At 53.7% G+C, this 25613-nt stretch overlaps 1 protein-coding gene across 1 annotated transcript; it reads right to left on the bottom strand.

Annotated features, from left to right (window-relative positions):
- Positions 1–1557: 1557 nt before the first annotated feature.
- Positions 1558–24876, bottom strand: LOC141231514 (histone H2B 1.1-like). The gene is made up of 2 exons (XM_073667712.1): positions 24731–24876; positions 1558–1948 (listed from the first exon to the last, which is right to left on the bottom strand). The coding sequence occupies exons 1-2, from the start codon at positions 24874–24876 to the stop codon at positions 1558–1560; spliced, it is 537 nt and encodes a 178-aa protein (XP_073523813.1).
- Positions 24877–25613: the final 737 nt, after the last annotated feature.

Here is a 25613-nt window from a genome sequence, read left to right as displayed (position 1 = left end):
CGGACATTGTGTCTCCCACTCACACACCACCTCCTCATCTCACCCCCTATCTGTCGGTGTCCCCCAAGGTTCAGTTCTAGGACCCCTGCTCTTCTCCATCTACACCTTAGGCCTGGGACAGCTCATAGTCTCATGGCTTTCATTATCACCTCTATGCTGATGACACACAGATCTACCTCTCTGGACCCGATATCACCTCCTTATTAACCAAAATCCCACAATGTCTGTCCGCTATTTCATCCTTCTTCTCTGCCAGATTTCTAAAACTTAACATGGACAAAACAGAATTCATCATCTTTCCGCCATCTCATTCAACCCACCCAACTGACCTATCTATCAACGTCAATGGCTGCCCACCCTCCCCAGTCCCTCAAGCTCGCTGCCTTGGGGAAACCCTGGACTCGGAACTCTCCTTCAAACCACATAGCCAAGCCCTTTCCACTTCCTGCCGACTCCAACTCAAAAATATCTCCCGGATCCGCACATTCCTAAACCATGAATCTGCAAAAACACTAGTCCATGCCCTCATCATCTCCCGCCTTGACTACTGCAACCTCCTGCTCTGTGGCCTCCCCTCTAACACTCTTGCACCCCTCCAATCTATCATAAACTCTGCTGCTCGACTAATCCAGGGTTCCCCAACTCCAGTCCTCAAGGCCCACCAACAGGTCATGTTTTCAGGATTTCCTTAGTATTGCACAGGTGATGGAATTATTGCCTGTGCAGGTGATGCAATTATCACCTGGGTAATACTAAGGAAATCCTGAAAACATGACCTGTTGGTGGGCCTTGAGGACTGGAGTTGGGGAACCCTGGACTAATCAACCTGTCCCCCCGCTATTCCCCAGCCTCTCCTCTCTGTCAATCTATTCACTGGCTCCCCATTGCTCAGAGACCCCAGTTCAAAACCCTAACCATGACATACAAAGCCATTCACAACTTGTCTCCTCCATATATCTCCAACCTAGTCTCCCGTTACATACCTGCACGCAACCTCCGATCCTCACAAGATCTCCTGCTCTACTCCCCTCTTATCTCCTCCTCCCACAACCGTATACAAGATTTCTCTCGTGCTTCCGCCCTACTCTGGAACTCTCTACCCCAACGTATCAGACTCTCGCCTACCGTGGAAACCTTCAAAAGGAACCTGAAGACCCACCTCTTCCGACAAGCCTACAACCTGCAGTAACCACCGCTCCATCATACCGCTGCACGACCAGCTCTACCCTCACCTACTATATCCTCACCCATCCCTCGTAGATTGTGAGCCCTCGCGGGCAGGGTCCTCGCTCCTCCTGTACCAGTCGCTGTCACATTGTGTTCAAGATTATTGTAATTGTTCTTGTATTATACCCCTTTTTCACAAGTAAAGCGCCATGGAATAAATGGCGCTATAATAATAAATAATAACCAATCTGTTAACACGTTATCTGTCAGTGCAGCCACATATTTCCTGGGGAGAACAGTGGAATACAGAAGCAGCCACAGCTCTGATATAGACGGGGTGGGTGGCTCTTAGAAGAGCCTTTGGGTTGTGGGTGTAGAGCTTGGAGCAGATCACTTGGCGCTGGTGTACTTGGTGACGGCCTTGGTGCCCTCGGACACGGCGTGCTTGGCCAGCTCTCCGGGCAGCAGCAGGCACACAGCGGTCTGGATCTCCCGGGAGGTGATGGTGGAGCGCTTGTTGTAGTGAGCCAGGCGGGAGGCTTCCCCTGCAATGCGCTCAAAGATGTCATTGACAAAGGAGTTCATGATGCCCTTGGCCTTGGAGGAGATGCCAGTGTCAGGGTGGACCCGCTTCAGCACCTTGTACACATAGATGGCATAGCTCTCCTTCCTGGTCTTCCTCCTCTTCTTGCCATCCTTCTTCTGAGTCTTGGTCACAGCTTTCTTGGAGCCCTTCTTTGCCGCTGGTGCAGACTTGGCAGTGAACTGCGTGCGGCCGTGTCTGGTGAAATGCCGGCAATCAATCTGCACCGGTGGTCCTGTACAGATGTCGGGTAAGCTACCCCGGGCCCCGACAGTGAGTGGGCCCCTCTAATGGTCCAGGGCCCCGGCACTTGCCCGGGTGCACCGAGTGCTGACGCCGGCCCTGCCTGCAATGCAGGGCTGCCAACAGGAATTTCAGGGCCCAATAGTGGCAAAATTTTCAGGCCCCCTTGACACTCCGCCTTCATCCCTCAAACCTGTCACAGTCACACCGCCCACTCTAGGAAAAACTCCACTTCTGCACCACCTCCTCACCAATCACACATTAACAGTTCCTATCGAACACCATCTATCTATATATATAATTGTCTTATCCCGTCTGTCCAGGAAATCCCGCGTCGCTCATTGGTCTGGCAGCGGCCAATCAGCGCCGTGGGATTTCTGAAAAAAAGATGGCGGCTGTTAGCGGCTCATCTGCCGGACGGAGGTTTACGGCGATGCAGCGGGAAGATGAGCGGCGCAAGCAGCACAACTACCCCGACTGGCGCCGCTGACTTCCATGCGGCTAACGTCGGAAGATCAGCGGCTTGGCCCGCTGATCTCCCGACAGCAAGTGTGAACGGAGGACCGGGGAGCGGCGCCGCCGGTCGGGATGCTTCTGCTGCGAGTAGCCGCTCATCTCCCGGCTTCTTGCAGCAGAAGGAGCCGCACAGGCAGCGCCGCTCCCCGGTCCTCGCTAATACGGAGCCACACAAGCAGCGCCGCTCCCGGGCCCACACTAATACGACGCTGGTTGGTCGCGGTGGCCGGCCGCGACCAATCAGCGAGATGTCCGGCAAATTTAAACGCCGCTCTGCTGATTAATCGCGGCCGGCCACCGCGACCAATGAGCGAGATGGGCGGCAAATTTAAACGCCGCTGTGCTGATTGGTCGCGCCCAGCGTCGGCAGCCAATCATCGATTTTGGCGCCACATTTAAATAGCCTCCGCGACCAATCAGTACAGCGGTGTTTAAATGTGGAGCCAAGATCGGTGATTGGTCGCGGCCGATATTTAAATTTGGCGCCTAAATCGGTGATTGGTCGCGGGCCAAGACCGCGACCAATCACCGATTTGTGCGGCACATTTATATAGCGGCCGCGACGAATTGGATGTCAGCGCCGCTCCCCGGTCCTCCCTTCACACCCTAGCCGCATGGATGTCAGCGGCGCTGCCTGTGCGGATACTTCCGCTGCGAGAACCCGGGACATGAGCGGGCGCTCGCAGCAGAAGTATCCCGACCTGCAGCGCGCGCTCCCCGGTCCTCCCTTGACACCCTAGCCGCTGATGTCCCCACAGTATCCGCATGGTGTTAATAAGGTCCGGACATTTGTGTTAAAAATCGCTGATTGGTCGCCGACACTATTTAAATGTGGCGCCAAAATCGGTGATTGGTCGTGCCCAGCGACCAATCAGCAATTTTTAACACAAATGTTCGGACCTTAGTAACACTATGCGGATACTGTGGGGACATCTGCGGCTAGGGTGTGAAGGGAGGACCGGGGAGCGGCGCTGACATCCATGCGGCTAGGGTGTGAAGGGAGGACCGGGGAGCGGCGCTGCGGGTCTGTATACTTCTGCTGCGAGCAGTCGCTCATCTCCCGGCTTCTCGCAGCGGAAGTAGCCGCACAGGCAGCTGCGCTCCCCGGTCCTCACTAATACGATTCCGCTCCCCGGTCCTCACCAATACGATTCGCTGATTGGTCGCGCTCTCCGCACGCGTCCAATCAGCGAGATTGGCGCCAAATTTAAACAATGCTCTGCTGATTGGTCGCGGCTGGAGTCCACGACCAATCAGCAGTATTGGCGCCAAATTTAAACCCCGCTCTGCTGATTGGTCGCAGTTGCCGGCCGAGATCAATCAGCAGTATTCGCGACAAATTTAAACACCGCTCTGCTGATTGGTCGCGGCTGGAGTCCGCAACCAATCAGCAGTATTGGCGCCTAATTTAAACCCCGCTCTGCTGATTGGTCACGGACGGCAACCGCGACCAATCAGCAGTGTTGGCGCCAAATTTAAACAATGCTCTGCTGATTGGTCGCGGCTGGAGTCCACGACCAATCAGCAGTATTGGCACCAAATTTAAACCCCGCTCTGCTGATTGGTCACGGACGGCAACCGCGACCAATCAGCAGTATTGGCGCCAAATTTAAACCCCGCTCTGCTGATTGGTTGCGACCGCCGGCCGCCACCAAAATTTAAACACCGCTCTGCTGAATGGTCGCGGCCGTGACCAATCAGCGATTTTGGCGCCAAATATAAACCCCGCTCTGCTGATGGGTCGCGTTCGCTGGCCGTGACCAATCAGCATTATTGGTGCCAAAGTTAAACCCCGCTCTGCTGATTAGTCGCGGTTACCAGTCGCAAATTATCAGCGATTTTGGCGCCAAATTTAAACCCCGCTCTGCTAATTGGTCGCGGATGCCGGCCGTGACTAATCAGCATTATTGGCGCCAAATTTAAACACCGCTCTGCTGATTGGTTGCGGCCGGCAACCGTGACCAATCAGCAGTATTGGCGCCAAATTTAAACCCCGCTCTGCTGATTGGTCGCGGTTGCCGGCCGAGATCAATCAGCAGTATTGGCGCCAAATTTAAACACCGCTCTGCTGATTAGTCGCGGTCGCCGTCCGCGACCAATCAGCAATATTAGCGCAAAATTTAAACACCGCTCTGCTTATTGGTCGCGGTCGCCGTCCGCAACCAATCAGCATTTGTGGCGCCAAATTTAAACCCTGCTCTGCTGATTGGTCGCGGTTGCTGGCCGACATCAATCAGCAGTATTGGCGCCAAATTTAAACCCCGCTCTGCTGATTGGTCGCGGTTGACGGCCATGACCAATCAGCAGTATTGGCGCCAAATTTAAACCCCGCTCTGCTGATTGGTCGCGACCGCCGGCCGCCACCAATCAGCGATTTTGGCGCCAAATTTAAACCCCGCTCTGCTGATTGGTCGTGGTTGCCGGCCGCGACTAATCAGAATTATTGGCGCCAAATTGCCGGCCGCGACTAATCAGCATTATTGCCGCAAAATTTAAACACCGCTCTGCTGAATGGCCGTGACCAATCACCATTATTGCCGCAAAATTTAAACCCCGCTCCGCTGATTGGTCACGTTCGCTGGCCGCGACCAATCAGCATTATTGGCGCAAAATTGAAACCCCGCTCTGCTGATTAGTCGCGGTTACCAGTCGCAAATAATCAGCATTATTGGCGCCAAATTTAAACACCGCTCTGCTGATTGGTCCCAGCCGTGACCAACCACCATTATTGGCGCCAAATTTAAATAACGCTCTGCTGATTGGTCGCGACCGCTGGCCGCAACCAATCAGCATTATTGGCGCCAAATTTAAACCCCGCTCTGCTGATTAGTCGCGACCGCCGGCCGTGACCAATCTGCGATATAGCCGCCAAATTTTAACACCGCTTTTGTGATTGGTCACTTTTGCCGGCATCAACCAATCAGCGATTTTGGCGCCAAATTTAAACACCGCTCTGCTGATTGCGCCCTGTCGGCCGCATACATATTCTAGAATACCCGATGCATTAGAATCGGGCCATCATCTAGTCTATATATATATATATATATATATATATATATATATATATATATATATATATAATCGTCTTATCCCGTCTGTCTGTCTTTCTTTCTGTCTGTCTGTCCAGGAAATCCCGTGTCGCTCATTGGTCCGGCAGCGGCCAATCAGCGCCGTGGGATTTCTGAAAAAAGATGGCCGTTAGCGGCTCATCTGCGGGACGGAGCTCAGCGGCGGTGCAGCTGGGAGATGACCGGCGCGAGGCGCTCATCTCCCGGCCGGTACTAGCAGCAGGACCTCGACCGCCAGACCCATCTGCGGGACGGAGATGCAGCCGGGAGATGACCGGCACGAGGCGCTCATCTCCCGGCCGGTAGAAGCGGAAGGACCGCCAGCGTCGCTGACCTCCATGCGGAAGGGAGGACTGGGGAGCGGCGCTGCGGGTCGGGATACTTCTACTGCGAGCGCCCGCTCATGTCCCGGGTTCTCGCTGCGGAAGTACCCGCACAGGGAGCGCCGCTCCCCGGTCCTCACCAAGACGATTCGATGATTGGTCGTGCTCTTCGGACCCGACCAGTCTCTGATCTTGCCGCAAAAGTTAAACACTACTGTGCTGATTGGTCGCGGACGCTGCCCGCGACAAATCACTGATTTGTGTGGCACATTTAAATAGCGTCGGCGACCAATCAGCGATTTTTAACACAAATGTCCGGACCTTTGTAACACCATGCGGATACTGTGGGGACATCAGCGGCTAGGGTCAAGGGAGGACCGGGGAGCGGCCCTGACATCCAATTGGTCGCGGCCGCTTTTAAATTTGGTGCCCAAATAGGTGATTGGTCGCGGGCAGCGTCCGCGACCAGTCAGCACAGTAGTGTTTAACTTTTGCGGCAAGATCAGTGATTGGTCGCGGGCAAAGACCGCGACCAATCACTGATTTGTGCGGCATATTTAAATAGCGGCCGCGACCAATTGGATGTCAGCGCCGCTCCCCGGTCCTCCCTTCACACCCTAGCCGCATGGATGTCAGAGGCGCTGCCTGTGCGGATACTTCCGCTGCGAGAACCCGGGACATGAGCGGGCGCTCGCAGCAGAAGTATCCCGACCCGCAGCGCCGCTCCCCGGTCCTCCCTTCACACCCTAGCCGCTGATGTCCCCACAGTATCCGCATGGTGTTACAAAGGTCCGGACATTTGTGTTAAAAGTCGCTGATTGGTTGCCGACGCTGGGCGCGACCAATCACCGATTTTAGCGCCACATTTAAACACCGCTCTGCTGCTTGCGCCCGGTCGGCCGCATACCTATTCTAGAATACCCAATGCATTAGAATCGGGCCACCATCTAGTCTATATATATCCCGTCTGTCTGTCTGTCCAGGAAATCCCGTGTCGCTCATTGGTCCGGCCACGGACAATTAGCGACGCGGGATTTGAGAAAAAGATGGCGGCCATTAGCGGCTCATCTGCAGGACGACGGTCAGCGGCGATGCAGCCAGGAGATGACCGGCGCGAGGCGATCATCTCCCGGCCGCTAGCAGCAGAAGGACCCCGACCGGCGGCGCTGCTGACCTCCATGCGGCTAGGGTGTCAAGGGAGGACCGGGGCGCGGCGCTGCCAGTCGGGATACTTCTGCTGTGAGCAGCCGCTCATCTCCCGGCTTCTCGCAGCGGAAGTAGCCGTTCAGGCACCGCCGCTCCCCAGTCCTCACCAATACGACTCCGCTCCCCGGTCCTCATCAATACTATACGCTGATTAGTCGCGGCCGGAGACCGCGACCAATCAGTGATCTTGGCGCAAAATTTAAAGACCGCTGTGCTGATTGGTCACGGCCGCTGCCCACGACCAATCAGCGATTATGGCGCCACATTTAAACACTGCTGTGCTGATTGGTCACGGACGCTGCCCGCGACCAAACAGCGATTTTGGCAGAAAATTTAAACAGCGGCCGCGACCAATCAGCGATCTTGGCGCCAAATTTAAACCCCGCTAGGCTGATTGGTCGCGGCCGCTGCCCGCGACCAATCAGCTATTTTGGAGACAAATGTCCGGTCCTTAGTAACACCATGCGGCTACTGTCGGGAGATCAGCGGCTAGGATGTCAAGGGAGGACCGGGGAGCGGCGCCGCCGGTCGGGATACTTCTGCTGCGAGCAGCCGCTCATCTCCCGGCTTCTAGCAGCGGAAGTAGCCGCACAGGCAGCGCCGCTCCCCGGTCCTCACTAATACAATTCGCTGATTGGTCGCGGCAGGAGGACGAGACCAATCAGTGATCTTGGCGCAAAATTTAAACACCGCTGTGCTGATTGGTCGCGGCCGCTGCCCGCGACCAATCAGCGATTTTGGCGCCACATTTAAACACTGCTGTGCTGATTGGTCGCAGACGCTGCCCGCGACCAATCAGCGATTTGACCGCAAAATTTAAACAGCGGCCGCGACCAATTAGTGATCTTGGCGCAAAATTTAAACACCGCTGTGCTGATTGGTCGCGGCCGCTGCCCGCGACAAATCAGCGATTTTACCGCAAAATTTAAACATGCTGTCTGGTCCTTAGTAACACGGCTCGCTGATTGGACGCGGCCCCAGGCCGCGACCAATCAGCGATATTTGCGCGAGATTTAAAACCCACTTCCATGATTGGTCGCGGACGCCGCCCGCGAGCAATCACCGATTTTCGCGCCAAATTTAAACACGCTCTCCGGCCAATTACCGCAGGATTTCAAATAAGTATGCCACCCACGGGAGATAGCAGGGCTGACTCCGCCCATGTGGTCATGTGACTCACCAACTGCCCATAACATACTGAGCATGTTTTCTCAGTCACACTGTGTGAGGGACTTCAGTCAGGTTTACTGAATACGTTCTGCCAGTGACCGCGCGCTGAAGAGATACTTCTTTACGCTTCCTATTTTATAATGGGTCGTAAGCGAAAATACGCCACGGAGGAAGACCGAAAAGCAGCAGAAGCAGCAAGTAAACGACAACGTCGAGAGCAACAGACACCACAACATACTGCCGCCAGACAAGCCGAGGATGCGGAATCTCACAGACAACGTCGGAAATGGGAGACACCGCAACACACTGCCGCCAGACAAGCCCAGGATGCGGAAGCTCACCAAAAACGCCGGGAACAGGAGACACCGCAACACACTGCCGCCAGACAAGCCCAGGATGCGGAAGCTAACCAAAAACGCCGGGAACAGAAGACACCGGAACACACTGCCGCCAGACAAGCCCAAGATGCCGAATCTCACCAAAAACGCCGGGAACAGGAGACACCGCAACACACTGCCGCCAGACAAGCCCAGGATGCCGAATCTCACAAAAAACACCGGGAACAGGAGACACCGCAACACACTGCCGCCAGACAAACCCAGGATGCCGAATCTCACCAAAAACGCCGGGAACAGGAGACACCGCAACACACTGCCGCCTGACAAGCCCTGTAAGCGGAAGCTCACCAAAAACGCCGGGAACAGAAGACACCGCAACACACTGCCGCCAGACAAGCCCAGTATGCGGAAGCTCACCAAAAATGCCGGGAACAGGAGACACCGCAACACACTGCCGCCAGACAAGCTCAGGAAGCAGAATCTCACCAAAAACGCCGGAAAAAGGAGACACCGCAACACACTGTCGCCAGACAAGCCCATGATGCGGAATCTCACCAAAAACGACGGGAACAAGAGACACCGCAACAAACTGCCGCCAGACAAGCCAAGGATGCGGAATCTCACCAAAAACGACGGGAACAGGAGACACCGCAACACACTGCTGCCAGACAAGCCCTGGATGCGGAATCTCACCAAAAACGCCGGAAACAGGAGACACCACAACACACTGCCGGCAGACAAGCCCAGGATGCGGAAGCTCACAGAAAACTTCGGAAGCAGGAGACACCACGACACACTGCCGGCAGACAAGCCCAGGATGCGGAAGCTCACAGAAAACTTCGGGAACAGGAGACACCACGACACACTGCCGGCAGACAAGCCCAGGATGCGGAATCTCACAGAAAACGTCGAGAACAGCAGACACCACAACACACTGCCGGCAGACAAGCCCAGGATGCGGAATCTCACAGACAACGTCGGGAACAAGAGACACCACAACACACTACCGCCAGACAAGCCCAGGATGCGGAATCTCACAGACAATGTCGGAAACAGGAGACACCACAACACACTGTGGCTAGACAGGAACACGATGCACAATCTCACAGACAACATCGGGAATGGGAAACACCGCAACACACTGTGGCTAGACAGGAACACGATGCGGAATCCCATAGACAATGTCGGCTGAATGAATCTCCAGAATCCAGGACAAACCGAGAACAACACGATCGCCAAATTTATCAAAAACGAATGCTCTACCAACTAAGGCAAACCCAGCAGAACATTCAACAACTTGCACATTACGTAACAGACAATGAAACTATAATTATTCAACACTACTGTGGGAATATGAATGTAGTTTGTTCTAAATGCGACTCTCCGAATTTCATCGAGAAAAAACATCTGACAATCAGTTTACTCAATGCTGCCAAAAAGGAAAAGTTATGCTACCAAGACGTCACTACTCAGATCTGTTTGAGCAGTTGATGAAAGGAACGCATGAACACAGTAGAAATTTTATGGAAAATATCAGAAGTATCAACAGTTCTCATGCGTTTGCTTCATTTGGTGCCAACATTGCACCGCCCCCTGGATTCGGACCGTATTGTTTTAAAATTCATGGCCAGATCTACCACCGCACTGGAACACTTCACCCAGAACTAGGACAACCACCAAAATTTGCACAATTATACATCTTTGATCCAAATGAGGCTACAGAACAAAGGATGAACTTGAAAGAAAATGAAAAGTGTAATGCAGAACTGATGAACCTAATTGCCGTTCATTTACAAACAATCAGCCCATTTGCTGCCGCATATCCATGCTAAAATACGGCGAAGCTGAGGAGGAACAGAGAGCTATACAAAATGGGACAGAAATGCCTTCTATTATCGTGGCCATTAAACAAGAACGTCAACAAGATCCCCGATGTTACAACAAACCACGTATAAGTGAGGTCGCAGTTGTTTTTCAAAACGATGATGGAGAGCCTCCTTTTCAAAGGGATATATTAGTCCATCTTAAGCCAGACAAAAACAACCCTTTCGTTCCTAAAACACAACGAATTAGCATTTTGCACAGCAACCTTGATGCTCTTCTGTATCCGCTATTCTTTCCAAGCGGTGATCAAGGGTGGCATGAAAACCTACACCAGCAAGGAACTTCAAGAAGAATTACACAACTACAGTACTACAGTTTTCTTCTGTCTGTCCGAAATTACTTCAATCCTATTTTAAACGGTGGGAAACTGACAGTACTTAGTCGAAGCATACGTTAAAATTGAAGCTAGTCGGCTCAATTTCATACGAATGAACCAAAAACAACTTAAAGTTGAAGACTACTGCGTTCTTCAAGAACATTTGCAAAAACAATCCATTCAAAAAGGAATTCCAATTGGAAAAACAGTAATTCTCCCGGCGTCGTTTGAATGTAGCCCCCGCAACATGTAACAGCGTTATCAAGATGCAATGGCAATAGTAACAAAGTATGGAAGACCTGACATTTTTTTTAACAATGACCTGCAATCCTAAATGGCCGGAAATTATCGAAAATCTACAACTCTGGCAGCAAGTTGAAAACAAACCGGACTTAGTTGCACGCGTATTTCGACTAAAACTCAGCAGCCTTTTTAAAGACATCAAAAATGGGCGTTTTGGAACAGTCGTAGCAATGGTACACGTCATAGAGATTCAGAAATGAAGTCTCCCACATGCTCATATACTAATTATTTTAGACGCGGATTCCAAGTTTCGCACGGAGGACGAAATTGACAACATAGTGTGGGCTGAAATTCCTAACCAAGAAAAGTATCCTGAATTGTATAATATTGTAATCTGTAATTTGGTTCATGGCCCATGCGGTGTAGCAAATCCAAAAAGTCCATGCATGGAAAACGGAAAGTGTACAAAAGGGTTTCCAAAGCAGTTGAAACAGCACACTGTTAAAGATTTGGACGGCTATCCATCCTACCGGCGACAACTGATTGATAACATTGTACACAACAAAAAGATTATAAATAACTCATGGATAGTTCCATACAACCCGTACTTATTAAAACGCTACAACTGTCACATCAACGTTGAAATCTGTGCTTCATTAAAAAGTGTTAAATATCTTTTCAAGTACATCTACAAGGGGCATGACAAAGCTAACTTCGATACACAACAGAAAACAGTCAATCACGATGAATCATCACGTTTTGTTGACTCAAGATATGTCAGTGCTCCAGAAGATGCTTGGAGACCAATCAGTGATCTTGGCGCAAAATTTAAACACCGCTGTGCTGATTGGTCGCGGCCGCTGCCCGCGACCAATCACCGATGTTGACGCCACATTTAAACACTGCTGTGCTGATTGGTCGCGGACGCCAGATGCGACCAATCAGCGAGATTGGCGCCAAATTTAAACAACGCTCTGCTGATTGGTCGCGGACGCCAGCTGCGACCAATCAGTGAGATTGGCCCCAAATTTAAACATGGCTCTGCTGATTGGTCGCGGACGCCAGCCGCGACCAATCAGCGACATTGGCGCCAAATTTAAACGCCGCTCTGCCGATTGGTCCCGGTCGCTGGCCGCGACCAATCAACACTATTGGCGCCAAATTTAAAACACACTCTGCTGATTGGTCGCGGCCGCCAGCCGCAACCAATCAGCGAGATTGGCGCCAAATTCAAACAACGCTCTGCTGATTGGTCGCGGCCAGCGACTGCGACCAATCAGCATTATTGGCGCCAATTTTAAACAACGCTCTGCTGATTGGTCGCGGCCAGCGACCGCGACCAATCAGCATTATTGGCGCCAAATTTAAACACCGCTTTGCTAATTGGTCACGGTCGCCGGCCACGACCAATCAGCGATATTGGCGCCAAATTTAAACACCGTTTTGCTGATTGGTCGCGGTTGCGACTAATCAGCAATTCTATCGCTAAATTTAAACACGCTCTCCGGTCCTCACTAACACAGTTCGCTGATTGGTCGCGGCCGCCACCTGCGACCAATCACCCATATTGCCGCCAAATTTAAACAACGTTTTGCTGCTTGGTCGTGTTTGCCGGCCAAAATATTTTAGGTTGATATTGTTTAGAAATATAATCTAGGGTCGTACTTCTTTTGTCCGATGATTTTATTAAAAATATAGTTAGATATTCATGGAATAGTTTATATATTTCGATCATCTGTTTAATAATTTTGTTCAGTTGTATTAAGTTCTACAAGCAATAATCTATATATATAATAGTCTTATCCCGTCTGTCTGTCTTTCTGTCTGTCTGTCTGTCCAGTAAATCCCGCGTCGCTCATTGGTTCGGCAGCGGCCAATCAGCGTCGCGGGATTTCAGAAAAAAGATGGCGGCCTTTAGCGGCTCATCTGCGGGACGGAGCTCAACGGCGATGCAGCCGGGAGATGACCGGTGCGAGGAGCTCATTTCCCGACCGCCGGCGCCGCTGACCTCCATGCGACTAGGGTGTGAAGGGAGGACCGGGGAGCGGCGCTGCGGGTCGGGATACTTGAGCTGCGAGCGCCCGCTCATGTACCGGGTTCTCGCAGCGGAAGTAGCCGCACAGGCAGCGCCGCTGACATCCATGCGGCTAGGGTGTCAAGGGAGGACCGGGGAGCGGCGCTGCGGGTCGGGATACTTCTGCTGCGAGCGCCCGCTCATGTCCCGGGTTCTCGCAGTGGAAGTAGCCGCACAGGCAGCGGCGCTGACATCAATGCGGCTAGGGTGTCAAGGGAGGACCGGGGAGCGGCGCTGCGGGTCGGGATACTTCTGCTGCGAGCGCCCGCTCATGTCCCGGGTTCTCGCAGCGGAAGTAGCACACCAATACGATTCTCTGATTGGTCGCGATCTCTCGCCGCGACCAATCACTGATCTTGGCCTAAAAGTTAAACACCGCTGTGCTGATTGGTTGCGGCCGCTGCCCGCGACCAATCACCGATTTGGGCGCCACATTTAAATAGCGTCCGCGACCAATCAGCATAGCGGTGTTTAAATGTGTCTGCAAGATCGGTTATTGGTCGCGGCCGCTATTTAAATGTGACGCCCAAATCGGTGATTGGTCGCTGGTCGCGGACGCTGCCCGTGACCAATCACCGATTTGGGCGCCACATTTAAACACTGCTGTGCTGATTGGTCGCGGATGCTGCCCATCAGCACAGCAGTGTTTAAATGTGGCGCCCAAATCGGTGATTGGTCGCGGGCAGTGTCGTGACCAATCAGCACAGCGGTGTTTAAATGTCTATGCAAGATCGGTGATTGGTCGCGGCCGCTATTTAAATGTGGCGCACAAATCGCTGATTGGTCGCGGTCTTCGTCCGCGACCAATCACTGATCTTGCTGCAAAAGTTAATCACCGCTGTGCTGATTGGTCGCGGGCGCTGCCCGCGACCAATCACTGATTTGGGCGCCACATTTAAACACTGCTGTGCTGATTGGTCGCGGACGCCAGCCGCGACCAATCAGCGAGATTGGCACCAAATTTAAACATGGCTCTGCTGATTGGTCGCGGACGCCAGACGCGACCAATCAGCGAGATTGGCCCCAAATTTAAACATGGCTCTGCTGATTGGTCGCGGACGCCAGACGCGACCAATCAGCGAGATTGGCCCCAAATTTAAACGCCGCTCTGCCGATTGGTCCCGGTCGCTGGCCGCGACCAATCAGCATTATTGGCGCCAAATTTAAACAACACTCTGCTGATTGGTCCCGGTCGCTGGCCGCGACCAATCAGCGATATTGGCGCCAAATTTAAACACCGTTTTGCTGATTGGTCGCGGTCGCGACTAATCAGCGATTCTATCGCCAAATTTAAACACGCTCTCCGGTCCTCACTAACACAGTTCGCTGATTGGTCGCGGCCGCCACCCGCGACCAATCACCCATATTGCCGCCAAATTTAAACAACGTTTTGCTGCTTGGTCGTGTTTGCCAGCCGCGACCAATCAGCGATTTTGGCGGCAAATTTAAACAACGTTCTGCTGATTGCGCCCGGTCGGCCGCATACATATTCTAGAATACCCGATGCGTTAGAATCGGGTCACCATCTAGTATTTAATAACAAAGTATTATTTTACACAGAAAATTCTGTGTATTCATTGTATCATTCTTAAATCTTCATAGCGACATCTGCATCATGTGCTACTCAAGTGAATGCAGATTTGTGCCTCTCCACGCACTTAGTCCCGGCGTGGAAAGGACCGAATCTACAGACAGCAGCTAATCACAGCAGTATCTGAGAGCGCGTGCTGTGCCTCACATCCTGTGAGGAGCTGCTGAAAACAGGACAGACAGCGCTGGAGCAGAGAAAGGAAACAAGGGGAGGATTAGGGTTTAGTTTTTTAACTGTGCTGTGGAGATGGGGGAATGAGTAGGTCATACAAAACCAGGATAAGGGGGCCATACAAGCTAAGATGAGGAAGGCGTACAATCCAAAATAAGTCAGCCATACAAACCAGGATTAGGGGAATGACGGAGCCATACAAACCACAATTACAGAATGAGGAAGCCATACATACCAGCATATGGAAATTTAACAGTAGGTGCTGCATTTCCCACCCTAGGCTTATCCTCAAGTCAATAAATTGTCCCTTTTTTTTGTTGAAAAATTATGGGTCTCGGCTTATACTCGGTTGACCGCGCACAGGCAGCATGTACCCCCGCCTGAAGCTGGCTCTTGCTTCCGCTTATGTCACGACTATTTGCACCTGCAGCCAAGGAGTCTCCTGTTTCGCGTTCCACGGTGAGTGATGGGCTGTGGCCGGGGTTATCCCAGATCCCGTCACAACAGGCATTCACCGAACAAGCATACATTGACAGAGCGCGCGGTGGATGCTCGGTGTGACACGATGGAGGATAAGCCCGGCCACAGCCCGTCATTCACTGTGGTACGCGGAACAGCAGACCCCTGGCTGCAGCCGCAAATAGTCGTGATGTAAGTGGAAGCAAGAGCCGGCTGCAGCCGGGGGAATTACGTGCTGGCTGTGCGTCGTCAGCGATGTTGTCACAAGTGTAGCGCCCCGAGGGTTCGGTTGCTACAGTGGTATTGCACCTCAACCAGAGGTGTGATATTCCACTCCCAGGTAAGGATGGAGTATGGACCAGGGCTCAGTTAGCTGCATACACACACTCACCCCATTTCCGGGGGACAGCTCGACGGTGCTCCCATTTATATATATGCAGGCACAACTGACCATGTCCCTGGCTGGAGTGGGGAGGGGGGAGAGAACCCAGTGATGTAGGAGCAGGAGGGGACGGTTTCTGGAGCATAGGAAGGAGCTCATTGGGTGCAGGTCACCTGAGCTCAGACACAGAGAAGCAGATAAAAGGCGGGGGCCATCTTAGGAGGCAGAGCAGTTCAGTTCAGAAGGAGAAAAGAGGGAGAGGGAGCTGACAGGCTCGCTCTGAGCTCAGCTCCATGAGGCAGGCCTAGAGAGAAGGCCGGGTCCAGAGAGGAGAAGAGAAGAAGGAGAACGAAGGAAAGAGGAAAGGCTCCAGAAACAAGAAGGCAGAAGGGACCCTAAGAGAGAGCAGAACGGACAGCAACCGTTGCAAACCCGCGTTATATCGGGTGAAGGGTCAGGCTGTGGAAGGGTACCGGATTCCCAAGTTGGTGGAGGTAAATTATCCCTCAGCCAAGAACCGGAGGTCATGATCATCTATTGGTGCGACCCCCCGCCAAACCTGCTAGGAAGGCACCATATAGGATAGCGGGAAACGGGGGCCAACGTTTGCCCGCAAAGATCCGCGACAGCTGGACAGAAGTTTGGTCACTGGTGGGGCACGAGAGGCCAGAGAAAGGACAGAAGGGGGTCCTGTGCCATACTCCTGAATTGCCTGGGGGTTGACCGAGCCCCTCACCTGGTGGACGCAGCACGGCTTCGGCAGTCATTGCTGACAGAAATGACATGGATAACAACTGTGAGTAAAACCCTGGACTGCATCATTGGACTCTGTGTTATTTATGCTGCGCCTGCACCATCACCCCCAGCATCCTATTACACTGCCCTGAGGCTATACTCTTCCCGTGGGGAGTTGTCCTATCCCTCTGCTGCGCACCAACACCAGCCTCAGCGGTCTGCCTTGCAGCGGCGGACATCCCTGACCGCAATCCACGGGTGGCGTAGTCGGACATTCAAAACCCTATAAATAGACTGCTGCCATTTGGTCTGACCACCCTGAGCCACGGGATCGGATTGCCACTACTACCCCCATCAGCACCATACACAAGAAGGCCCGGTTCCGGGTACCCCACGGCCCAGGGGGCGAGTCACAAGCAGGATTGACAACATGACGTAATGACAAAATTCATTAGGGGCACCGAGGGGATACATTGTGAAGTTAATTTAAAGTAGTGCACAACCCATTTAAACACTGCTTCGCTGCTTAGTCGCTCCCGGTCGGCCGCATGCATATTCTAGAATACCCGATGCATTAGAATCGGGCCACCATCTAGTCTACTATATAATTGTCTTATCCCGTCTGTCTGTCTGTCTGTCTGTCCAGGAAATCCCGCGTCGCTCATTGGTCCGGCAGCGGCCAATCAGCGCCGCGGGATTTCAGAAAAAAGATGGCGGCCTTTAGCGGCTCATCTGCGGGACGGAGCTCAGCGGCGTTGCAGCCGGGAGATGAGCGCCGCGAGGCGCTCATCTCCCGGCCGGTACCAGCAGAAGGACCCCGACCGCCGGACCCATCTGCGGGACGGAGATGCAGCCGGGAGATGAGCGGCGCAAGGCGCTCATGTCCCAGCCGGTAGCAGCGGAAGGACCGCCGGCGTTGCTGACATCCATGCGGAAGGGAGGACCGGGGAGCGGCGCTGCGGGTCGGGATACTTCGGCTGCGATCGCCCGCTCATGTCCCGGGTTCTCGCAGCGGAAGTAGCCGCACAGGCAGCGGCGCTCCCCGGTCCTCACCAAGACAATTAGATGATTGGTCGCGGTCTTCGGACCCGACCAATCACTGATCTTAGCGCAAAAGTTAAATACCGCTGTGCTGATTGGTCGCGGACGCTGCCCGCGACCAATCACCGATTTGGGTGCCAAATTTAAATATCGGCCGCGACCAATCAGCACAGTAGTGGTTAACTTTAGCCGCCAGATCAGTGATTGGTCGCGGGCCAAGACCGCGACCAATCACCGATTTGTGCGGCACATTTAAATAGCGGCCGTGACCAATTGGATGTCAGCGCCGCTCCCCGGTCCTCCCTTCACACCCTTGCGGCATGGATGTCAGCGGCGCTGCCTGTGCGGATACTTCCGCTGCGAGAACCCGGGACATGAGCGGGCGCTCGCAGCAGAAGTATCCCGACCCGCAGCGCCGCTCCCCGGTCCTCCCTTCACACCCTAGCCGCTGATGTCCCCACAGTATCCGCATGGTGTTACAAAAATCCGGACATTTGTGTTAAAAATCGCTGATTGGTCGATGGCGGTGCCCGCGACCAATCACCGATTTGGGCGCCAAATTTAAATATCGGCCGCGACCAATCACCGATCTTGGCTCCACATTTAAACACCGCTGTACTGATTGGTCGCGGCCACTATTTAAATGTGGCGCCCAAATCGGTGATTGGTCGCGGGCAGCGGCCGCGACCAATCAGCAGAGCGGTGTTTAACTTTAGCGCCAAGATCACTGATTGGTCGCGTGCGGAGAGCGCGACCAATCAGCGAATCGTATTGGTGAGGAGCGGGGAGCGGAATCGTATTAGTGAGGACCGGGGAGCGCCGCTGCCTGTGCGGATACTTCCACTGCGTGAAGCCTGGAGATGAGCGACTGCTCGCAGCAGAAGTATCCCGACCCGCAGCGCCGCTCCCCGGTCCTCCCTTCACACCCTAGCCGCACAGTATCCGCATGGTGTTACAAAGATCCGGACATTTGTGTTAAAAATCGCTGATTGATCGCTGGCGGTGCCCGCGACTTATCACCGATTTTGGCGCCACATTTAAATAGCGGCCGCGACCAATCAGTACAGCGATGTTTAAATGTGGCGCCAAGATCGGTGATTGGTCGCGGCCGATATTTAAATTTGGCGCCCAAATCGGTGATTGGTCGCGGGCAGCGCCAGCGACCAATCAGCGATTTTTAACACAAATGTCCGGACCTTTGTAACACCATGCGGATACTGTGGGGAGATCAGCGGCTAGGGTGTGAAGGGAAGACCGGGGAGCGGCGCTGCGGGTCGGGATATTTCTGCTGCGAGCAGTCGCTCATGTCCCGGGTTCTCGCAGCGGAAGTAGCCGCACAGGCAGCGGCGCTCCCCGGTCCTCACTAATACGTTTCCGCTCCCCGCTCCTCACCAATACAATTCGCTGATTGGTCGCGCTTTCCGCACGCGACCAATCAGTGATCTTGGCGCTAAAGTTAAACACCGCTCTGCTGATTGGTCGCGGCCGCTGCCCGCGACCAATCACCGATTTGGGCGCCACATTTAAATAGCGGCCGCGACCAATCACCGATCTTGCCGCCACATTTAAACACTGCTGTGCTAATTGGTCGCGGACGCCAGACGCGTCCAATCAGCGAGATTGGCGCCAAATTTAAACAACGCTCTGCTGTTTGATCGCGGTCGCTGGCCGAGATCAATCAGCAGTATTGGCGCAAAATTTAAACAACGCTCTGCTGATTGGTCGCGGCCGGCGACCAATCAGCGATTTTGGCGCCAAATTTAAACCCCGATCTGCATCGCTCTGCTGATTGGTCGCGGTCGCCGGCCTCGACCAATCAGCAGTATTGTCGCCAAATTTAAACACCTATTTGCTGATTGGTCGCGATCGCGACTAATCAGCGATTTTGGTGCCAAATTTAAACACGCTGTCCATTCCTCACTAACACGGTTCGCTGATTGGTCGCGGCCGCCGCCCGCGACCAATCAGCGATTTTGGCGCTAAATTTAAACACCGCTCTGCTGATTGGTCGTGGTCGCCAGCCTCGACCAATCAGCAGAGCGTTGTTTAAATTTGGCGCCACTCTCGCTGATTGGTCGAGGATGGCGGCCGCGACCAATCAGCAGATCGATGCAGAGCGGGGTTTAAATTTGGCCCCAAAGTCGCCTATTAGTCGCGTCTGACGGCCGCGACCAATCAGCAGAGCGTTGTTTAAATTTTGCGCCAAAATCACTGATTGGTCGCGGCCGGCGGCCTCGACCAATCAGCGATTTTGGCGCCAAATTTAAACACCGCTCTGCTGATCGATCGCGGCCGGCGACCAATCAGCGATTTTGGTGCCAAATTTAAACCCCGCTCTGTATCGCTCTGCTGATTGGTCGCGGTCGGCGGCCGCGACCAATCAGCAGTATTGGCGCCAAATTTAAACACCGCTCTGCTGGTTGGTCGCGAGTAATCTGCGATTTTGGTGCCAAATTTAAACACGCTCTCCAGTCCTCACTAACATGGTTCGCAGATTGGTCGCGGCCGCCGCCCGCGACCAATCACCGATATTGCCGCCAAATTTAAACACCGCTTTGCTGATTGGTCGCGGTTGCCTAACGCGACCAATCAGCGATTTGGGCGCCAAATTTAAACGCCGCTCTGCTAATTGCGCCCCGTCGGCCGCATACCTATTCTAGAATACCTGATGCGTTCGAATCGGGCCACCATCTAGTCTATATATATAATTGTCTTATCCCGTCTGTCTGTCTGTCTGTCCAGGAAATCCCGCGTCGCTCATTGGTCTGGCCGCGGCCAATCAGCGACGCAGGATTTCAGAAAAAAGATGGCGGCCGTTAGCGGCTCATCTGCCGGACCGAGGTCAGCGGCGATGCAGCCGGGAGATGAGCGGCGCTAGCAGAAAAACTACCCCGACCGGCGGCGCCACTGACCTCCATGCGGCTAACGTCGGGAGATCAGCGGCTAGGACCGCTGATCTCCCGACGGCAAGTGTGAACGGAGGACCGGGGAGCGGCGCCGCCGGTCGGGATGCTTCTGCTGCGAGCAGCCGCTCATCTCCCAGCTGCTCACAGCGATTGTACCCGCTCAGGCAGCGCCGCTCCCCGGTCCTCGCTAATACGACGCTGATTGGTCGCATCCCCCGGACGCGACCAATCAGCGATATGGGCGGCAAATTTAAACGCCACTCTGCTGATTGGCGCCAAATTTAAACAACGCTCTGCTGATTGGCACCAAATTTAAACAACAATCTGCTGATTGGTCGCGGTCGGCGATATTGGCGCAGAATTTAAACAACGCTCTGCTGATTGGTCGCGGCCGCCGGCTCGACCAATCAGCGATTTTGGCGCAAAATATTTAAACAACGCTCGGCTGATTGGTCGCGGCCTCCGGCCGACCGCGACCAATCAGAGGTTGGCGCCAAATTTAAACACCGCTCTGCTGATTAGCGCCAAATTTAAACACCGCTCTGCTGATTGGTCGAGGCCGCCGGCCGCGACCAATCAGCGATTTTGGCGCAAAATATTTAAACAACGCTCGGCTGATTGGTCGCGGCCTCCGGCCGACCGCGACCAATCAGAGATTGGCGCCAAATTTAATCAACGCTCTGCTGATTGCTCGCGGCCACCGACCGCGACCAATCAGCGATATTGGCGCCAAATTTAAACACCGCTCTGCTGATTGCGCCCGGTCGGCCCCATACATATTCTAGAATACCCGATGCGTTAGAATCGGGCCACCATCTAGTATCACATAACCAGCAACTTTTGTTTTGGCCAAAAGATTTTTTAAGCCGCCACCAGGACAAGGTAGACTCTTCTGGCCAGGTCCTATTATAATTCATTTTGTCATGTCCTCACTCTCTCCCACTCCCACTGCATCATCATTTACTTTAACCCATCCCAATTCATTATTTGCTCTCACTATCCCCACTCCCAATTAATTTGCTCTCCCCACAGCCAATTCATCAGTTGCTCTCCCCACCCCTATTCTTCATGTGCTCCCCCCACTCCTAAATCATCATTTTCAAGTACTCTCCCCACCCCCCACTCACACTTCATCATGTGCTCTGCCTACTCCCCAGTCCCAGTTCGTCATATGCGCTGCCCACCCCCTAGTCCCAGTTCATCATATGCTCTGCCCACTCCCCAGTCCCAGTTTATCATATGCTCTGCCCACTCCCCAGTCCCAGTTTATCATATGCTCTGCCCACTCCCCAGTCACAGTTTATCATATGCTCTGCCCACCCCCCAGTCCCAGATTATCATATGCTCTGCCCAGTCCCAGTTCATCATATGCTCTGCCCACTCCCCAGTCCCAGTTCATCATATGCTTTGCCCACCCCCCAGTCCATCATATACTCTGCCCACTCCCCAGTCACAGTTCATCATATGCTCTGCCCACTCCCCAGTCCCAGTTCATCATATGCTCTGCCGACTCCCCAGTCCCAGTTTATCATATGCTCTGCCCACTCCCCAGTCCATGTTCATCATATGCTCTGCCCACTCCCCAGTCCCAGTTTATCATATGCTCTGCCCACCCCCCAGTCTCAGTTCGTCATATGCTCTGCCCACTCCACAGTCCTAGTTCATTATATGCTCTGCCCACTCCCCAGTCCCAGTTCATCATATGCTCTGCCCATCCCCCAGTCACAGTTCATCATCTGCTCTGCCCAGTCCCCAGTCCCAGTTCATCATCTGCTCTGCCCACTCCCCAGTCCCAGTTCATCATCTGCTCTGCCCACTCCCCATTCCCAGTTCATCATCTGGTCTGCCCACTCCCCAGTCCCAGTTCATTATATGCTCTGCCCACTCCCCAGTCCCAGTCCATCATATGCTCTGCCTACTCCCCAGTCCCAGTTCATCATATGCTCTCCCGACTCCCCAGTCCCAGTTCATCATATGCTCTGCCCACTCCCCAGTCCCAGTTCATCATATGCTCTGCCCACTCCCCAGTCCCAGTTCATCATATGCTCTGCCCACTCCCCAGTCCCAGTTCATCATATGCTCTGCCCACTCCCCAGTCCCAGTTCATCATATGCTCTGCCCACCCCCCAGTCCCAGTTTATCATATGCTCTGCCCACTCCCCAGTCCCAGTTCATCATATGCTCTGCCCACTCCCCAGTCCCAGTTCATCATATGCTCTGCCCACTCCCCAGTCCCAGTTCATTATATGCTCTGCCCACTCCCCAGTCCCAGTTCATCAAATGCTATGCCCATCCCCCAGTCACAGTTCATCATCTGCTCTGCCCAGTCCCCAGTCCCAGTTCATCATCTGCTCTGCCCACTCCCCATTCCCAGTTCATCATCTGGTCTGCCCACTCCCCAGTCCCAGTTCATTATATGCTCTGAACACTCCCCAGTCCCAGTCCATCATATGCTCTGCCCACTCCCCAGTCCCAGTTCATCATATGCTCTGCCCACTCCCCAGTCCCAGTTCATTATATGCTCTGCCCACTCCCCAGTCCCAGTTCATCATATGCTCTGCCCACTCCCCAGTCCCAGTTCATCATATGCTCTGCCCACCCCCCAGTCCCAGTTCATCATATGCTCTGCCCACCCCCCAGTCCCAGTTCATCATATGCTCTGCCCACTCCCCAGTCCCAGTTCATCATATGCTCTGCCCACTCCCCAGTCCCAGTTCATCATATGCTCTTCCCACTCCCCAGTCCCAGTTCATCATATGCTCTGCCCACTCCCCAGTCCCAGTTCATCATATGCTCTGCCCACTCCCCAGTCCCAGTTCATCATATGCTCTGCCCACTCCCCAGTCCCAGTTCATCATATGCTCTGCCCACTCCCCAGTCCCAGTTCATCATATGCTCTGCCTACTCCCCAGTCCCAGTTCATCATATGCTCTGCCCACTCCCCAGTCCCAGTTCATCATATGCTCTGCCCACCCCCCAGTCCCAGTTCATCATATGCTCTGCCCACTCCCCAGTCCCAGTTCATCATATGTTCTGCCCACCCCCCAGTCCCAGTTCATCATATGCTCTGCCCACTCCCCAGTCCCAGTTCATCATATGCTCTGCCCACTCCCCAGTCCCAGTTTATCATATGCTCTGCCCACTCCCCAGTCCCAGTTCATCATATGCTCTGCCGACTCCCCAGTCCCAGTTTATCATATGCTCTGCCCACTCCCCAGTCCATGTTCATCATATGCTCTGCCCACTCCCCAGTCCCAGTTTATCATATGCTCTGCCCACCCCCCAGTCTCAGTTCGTCATATGCTCTGCCCACTCCACAGTCCTAGTTCATTATATGCTCTGCCCACTCCCCAGTCCCAGTTCATCATATGCTCTGCCCATCCCCCAGTCACAGTTCATCATCTGCTCTGCCCAGTCCCCAGTCCCAGTTCATCATCTGCTCTGCCCACTCCCCAGTCCCAGTTCATCATCTGCTCTGCCCACTCCCCATTCCCAGTTCATCATCTGGTCTGCCCACTCCCCAGTCCCAGTTCATTATATGCTCTGCCCACTCCCCAGTCCCAGTCCATCATATGCTCTGCCTACTCCCCAGTCCCAGTTCATCATATGCTCTCCGGACTCCCCAGTCCCAGTTCATCATATGCTCTGCCCACTCCCCAATCCCAGTTCATCATATGCTCTGCCCACTCCCCAGTCCCAGTTCATCATATGCTCTGCCCACTCCCCAGTCCCAGTTCATCATATGCTCTGCCCACTCCCCAGTCCCAGTTCATCATATGCTCTGCCCACCCCCCAGTCCCAGTTCATCATATGCTCTGCCCACTCCCCAGTCCCAGTTCATCATATGCTCTGCCCACTCCCCAGTCCCAGTTCATCATATGCTCTGCCCACTCCCCAGTCCCAGTTCATTATATGCTCTGCCCACTCCCCAGTCCCAGTTCATCATATGCTCTGCCCATCCCCCAGTCACAGTTCATCATCTGCTCTGCCCAGTCCCCAGTCCCAGTTCATCATCTGCTCTGCCCACTCCCCATTCCCAGTTCATCATCTGGTCTGCCCACTCCCCAGTCCCAGTTCATTATATGCTCTGCCCACTCCCCAGTCCCAGTCCATCATATGCTCTGCCCACTCCCCAGTCCCAGTTCATCATATGCTCTGCCCACTCCCCAGTCCCAGTTCATTATATGCTCTGCCCACTCCCCAGTCCCAGTTCATCATATGCTCTGCCCACTCCCCAGTCCCAGTTCATCATATGCTCTGCCCAGTCCAAGATCATTTAGTTAATTCTATTTAAAAACAAGTTTTCATACTTACCTCTCATACGATCCCTGCAGCTCCGCTTCCAGACTGGCATCCTGGTGCTTGATGCCGGCAGGTATGTGATGACGCCATCGTGTACGCGCCGACTCCAGCGCTTCACAGAAGAGGCGGAGGGACTCTCTTCGGAGCTGCACGGCCATTCAGCCGTGAGAGCTCCAAGGCAGAAACTCCCTGCGCCGAGATATACGGCGACACGCCAGCACGCGATACCCCAGGGCCCGGTGAGTAGAAACACAAGAGGGGGGCCCCTCCTCTTTACTGCTGTTCACCGAACCCCATACAGCAGTAAGTGCAATAATGACCTGAAGGCGGCCCGGCTGCCACCTCACCACCACCGGAGCTACCGCAACCCCCTACCCGACTGTCTCCTTCCCCATTATCCTGTATACCAGGGGTGGGCAATTAATTTTCCCGAGGGGCCACATGAGAGACTGTGACTGTTGGGGAGGGCCGAACCAATAGACTGAAATTAATTCTGCTCAATATTAATATTAACATATTAATTCTAATTATTATTATTAATGATTACATAAATATGAATTGTGTAACTTAATATTGAGCAGAATTAAGTGTGCTGACATCCCCCTATATACAGCTTGAGCCCCCACACAGCCTCTCTATATACAGCATGAGCCCTACACAGCCCCCCATGTCCATTATGAGTCCCACACAGCCCCACAAGGCCAGCATGAGCCCCACACAGCCCCCCCATGTTCAGCATGAGCCCCACACAGCCCCGCCCGTGTTCTGCATGAGCCCCACACAGCCAACCCGTGTCCTGCATGATCCCCACACAGCCCCACTGTGTCCAGCATGAGCCCCACACAGCCCCCCCATGTCCAGCATGAGCCCCACACAGCCCCCCCGTGGCCAGCAT

The sequence above is a fragment of the Phyllobates terribilis genome, unplaced genomic scaffold (assembly GCF_046119375.1).
Source record: "Phyllobates terribilis strain yellow unplaced genomic scaffold, ASM4611937v1 Scaffold_510__1_contigs__length_1275624, whole genome shotgun sequence".
NCBI lineage: Eukaryota > Metazoa > Chordata > Amphibia > Anura > Dendrobatidae > Phyllobates > Phyllobates terribilis.
The sequence above is the reverse complement of the archived record's forward strand: the minus strand, read 5'-3'. Positions and strand labels throughout refer to the sequence as shown.

Bases quoted from the DNA above. Each gene is read 5' to 3' on its own strand.
- LOC141231514 (XM_073667712.1), bottom strand. From the start codon at position 24,876: ATGGCCGTGCAGCTCCGAAGAGAGTCCCTCCGCCTCTTCTGTGAAGCG. The intron at 1,949-24,730 runs GTAAGTATGAAA...GCATTTCACCAG, and splicing joins CTGCAGGGATCGTATGAGAG to ACACGGCCGCACGCAGTTCA.